The sequence below is a fragment of the Triticum dicoccoides genome, chromosome 6A (genome assembly GCF_002162155.2).
Source record: "Triticum dicoccoides isolate Atlit2015 ecotype Zavitan chromosome 6A, WEW_v2.0, whole genome shotgun sequence".
Classification (NCBI taxonomy): Eukaryota; Viridiplantae; Streptophyta; class Magnoliopsida; order Poales; family Poaceae; genus Triticum; species Triticum dicoccoides.
The window spans coordinates 42,408,857-42,412,796 of record NC_041390.1 but is presented as its reverse complement, the minus strand read 5'-3'; the positions used below and the strand labels follow the sequence as shown (position 1 = coordinate 42,412,796).

General features: G+C 46.8%; 1 protein-coding gene across 1 annotated transcript; it reads left to right on the top strand.

Moving 5' to 3' along the window:
* The first annotated feature begins 2,770 nt into the window (after positions 1-2,770).
* LOC119314552 (ubiquitin-conjugating enzyme E2 28-like) lies at positions 2,771-3,695 on the top strand. Its single transcript, XM_037589258.1, has 3 exons — positions 2,771-2,991; positions 3,081-3,316; positions 3,422-3,695. The coding sequence occupies exons 1-3, from the start codon at positions 2,922-2,924 to the stop codon at positions 3,563-3,565; spliced, it is 450 nt and encodes a 149-aa protein (XP_037445155.1). The 5' UTR covers positions 2,771-2,921; the 3' UTR covers positions 3,566-3,695.
* Positions 3,696-3,940: the final 245 nt, after the last annotated feature.

The following is a 3,940-nucleotide window of genomic DNA, read 5'->3' as shown; positions in this document are numbered from 1 at the left end:
AATATATCGATCTTTATGTCTCGGCTATTTTGGGACTCCCCTTCATGTCCGTGATCTCATCTGGGACTCCGAACAACCTTCGGTACATCAAACCACATAACTCATAATACCAATCGTCATCGAACGTTAAGCGTGCGGACCCTACGGGTTCGAGAACTATGTAGACATGACCGAGACTCATCTCCGGTCAATAACCAATAGTGGAACCTGGATGTTCATATTGGCTCCCACATATTCTACGAAGATCTTTATCGGTCAAACCGCATAACAACATATATACGTTGTTCCCTTTGTCAACGGTATGTTACTTGCCCGAGATTCGATCGTCGGTATCTCAATACCTAGTTCAATCTCGTTGCCGGCAAGTCTCTTTACTCGTTCCATAATGCAACATCCTGTAAATAACTCATTAGTCACATTGCTTGCAAGGCTTATAGTGATGTGCATTACCGAGAGGGCCCAGAGATACATCTCCGACAATCATAGTGACAAATCCTAATCTCGATCTATGCCAACTCAACAAACACCATCGGAGACACCTGTAGAGCATCTTTATAATCACCCAGTTATGTTGTGACGTTTGATAGCACACTAAGTGTTCCTCCGGTATTCGGGAGTTGCATAATCTCATAGTCATAGGAACATGTATAAGTTATGGAGAAAGCAATAGCAATAAACTAAACGATCATAGTGCTAAGCTAACGGATGGGCCAAGTCAGTCACATCATTCTCTAATGATATGATCCCGTTCATCAAATGACAACTATTCTCCATGGCTAGGAAACTTAATTAATCATCTTTGATTAACGAGCTAGTCAAGTAGAGGCATACTAGTGACACTCTGTTTGTCTATGTATTCACACATGTATCAAGTTTCCGGTTAATATAATTCTAGCATGAATAATAAACATTTATCATGATATAAGGAAATATAAATAACAACTTTATTATTGCCTCTAGGACATATTTTCTTCGGACTGTGCAATGGGTAACAAACCACCATCTCCGTGAGGAGCAATCTATCAACCTATTCCTCGGGGGTTCCAGCGGGGATGACGTGCTCGTCGCAGTTGTCCCCAGTGGTCTAGCGGCGAGGAAAGTGGCGGGGTGGGATGAAAGAGAAGGAGAAGTCACAATGGTGACGACGCTGGTTGTCAACGCAGAAGGGTGAGGCATCTCCGTGAAACGGAAACCTTTGCTTGTGTTGAGGAAGCAGAGGAGGGATGGGGTGTGATGCTTGCAGTACAGCCCGAGGAAGGGGTGGCCAATGACAAGGCGACAGAAGGAGATGCAGGCGGCAGAGGTGCGCATGAGGTCGGCTGGGTTGGGAATGCGGAGGAAGATTTCCAATAGGAGGTCGTCGGGGATCAGCGCGAGGTCGTCTCCCGGAGGCCATGCTGCCACCACAGCAGACATGGCGGGGACTGCTGGCGGTGCTCGAGGATGGCCGGTGGGAGACAAAAGGTCCACGCTGGTCCAGTGGCGTCGAGTGATTTAGAACATGATTTGGGGAAAGGAGTCACTTCCTGCAACAATTTGAAAACTCCACAGGGGCTTTCTACCAATTTGAACAAGAAAGAAAAAAAGAAGAAAATACATCTTAAGGACTACTCTCGCGACATCAATTGTCTAGCCCCAGCCAACAATGGTAGCCACGCAAGGCCCATTTGATAACCCTGTCCCTTGCTTGCACATCCGACGGGCATAATCTCTTGCGTCAGATTAACTTCGTGAACATAAGATCTCGGCGGCGGGACCGAAGTCGCAAAAATCAAAGGAAAACAGAAAATAGAAGAGATGAATCATGTCGACACAACACATGTAACATAAGTATTTTTATTTTATTTTTGATGACGGTGAACATGCAAGTATTCATCCCTGCCATTTATGGATATGCTTATAAGATGGTTGACGCCTTTGTGCATATGCTCAACTGCAAGTGAGCGTATTGCAACAGTTTATTCAGTCTCTGAAACCAAACCACCGGTGGCTTGGTCCAACGGATCTCAAGTTTTTCTTAACGGATCAAGGTAAGCCTTTCTTTTGCCTTGAACAGCACGAGAAAAGTGGCGTGTCCGCGTGTGAGAAAAGTGGTCTGCAGTCCTTGCAGCAGCAGTACACACGTAAGAATCAGCAAGTGTTAACATATGATTTTGCCTTGATCAGCACAGGATTCTTCCAGTGATAAGCCCGAATTTCTCTTCTTTGGACAGTAACATACCCACGCGCAGTTCCCCTTCAGTTTATGTTCTAGTATGTGCGTTTTCACTTTTTCCTTTGCCATTTAGCGTTAAGGTTACGGCCGTGTGCATCTTTATATAGCTGGTGCACAAAAAGAAATACACCTCGGTGCTTTCTAGAAAGTTTGGTCGCCGCCTTTCCTCCGCCGCTAGTTTCCCGTGTGAAGCAAGACCTTTCATTTTCTCCAAGCGTCTGAAATGGACATGGAGGGCTCAAGCTCCACGAACAAGAGCCATCAGAAGCAATAAAAGTTTGGCACTTCTTCCACTTGTGTGCCCATTTCCCTTTCGGCCAGAATCATTGCCCCTTTATGGAAATTCTACTCGGCAGCCACTCGATGAGACTTTCAGGGGAATATTGGGTGAGATATGTTCCTGCAGAAAAATATAAACATATACTGTACTAGCATATTGGAAGGGAATCACGCTACATTTCCTTTTCTGCGTCCGGCTCAAGAATCCAATGCCTTTTGCCTCCTCCCAGTTGCGCAAGTGCGTGCGTGTGTGTGTCTATATATATAGGCCCGGCGGCGATCATTGGTATACCGTGCCATCTACAACAAAACAAGCAGTAGTGTGAGATCACCTTGAGATTAGGATACAAGTTCCACATCCATCTCACGCAAGAACAGGTTAAGAAATTAGCCTCTTTCCTGGAAATTTTGGTGGTTCCTAGAGGAAATGGCGCTGAGGAGGATCGTCAAGGAGCTCAAGGACCTGCAGAGGGACCCGCCGACCTCCTGTAGCGCAGGTGATCATCTCATCTCTGAGCAGCAAGTTCATGGTCTTCATAGCCATAACCATCATCATCATCATCATCGTGATCGTTCTTGTATGCAGGGCCGGTGTCGTCGAACGACATGTTCCACTGGCAGGCGACGATCATGGGGCCGAGCGACAGCCCCTACTCGGGCGGCGTGTTCCTGGTGACCATCCACTTCCCGCCGGACTACCCGTTCAAGCCCCCCAAGGTGGCCTTCAAGACCAAGGTGTTCCACCCCAACATCAACAGCAACGGCAACATCTGCCTCGACATCCTCAAGGACCAGTGGAGCCCCGCCCTCACCATTTCCAAGGTAAAGATAATCAGTTGATCATCTACCATATCTATCTATCCGCAACCACGACGACGATGACGATGGTGATGGTGGTGATGATGGTTTTGGCGCATGGATATGCAGGTTCTGCTGTCGATATGCTCGCTGCTGACGGACCCCAACCCGGACGACCCGCTGGTGCCGGAGATCGCGCACATGTGCAAGGCCGACCGGACCAGGTACGAGTCCACGGCCAGGGGCTGGACGCACAAGTACGCCATGGGATGAGATAGATAACTAAACAAGAGCTTGAGCTCGATCGATCGAACTCAAAGATGTGGAAACCATGTACCGATGAATAATACTCAATCAACCTTTTGCTTCAAATTATACTAGCTGATGCTGAGTATGAACTTAATCATCGTCTGTCCTCTCCCGTGCGAAAGCATAAGCTCACCCTTATAAATGCACGCACACGCACCCTACATTTATAAAAATCTCCGAGAAACTGAGCCGACACATTATCTTGAGATTAATGAAATCATCATAAACGCATCCGTAGTCAATAAGAACGTCTCCTAACTGAACGCACATCGCTGGAAGACCTAAAATAAATCTAAAAAATTTAAGCACAAGTGTGAAGTCTAAGACTTGAAATCTGAT

Excerpts from the sequence above, each read along its gene's own strand:
- LOC119314552 (XM_037589258.1), top strand. The coding sequence starts at position 2,922 with ATGGCGCTGAGGAGGATCGTCAAGGAGCTCAAGGACCTGCAGAGGGAC. Across the intron at positions 2,992-3,080 it reads GCCGACCTCCTGTAGCGCAG|GGCCGGTGTCGTCGAACGAC; the intron begins GTGATCATCTCA and ends TCTTGTATGCAG. Across the intron at positions 3,317-3,421 it reads CCGCCCTCACCATTTCCAAG|GTTCTGCTGTCGATATGCTC; the intron begins GTAAAGATAATC and ends ATGGATATGCAG.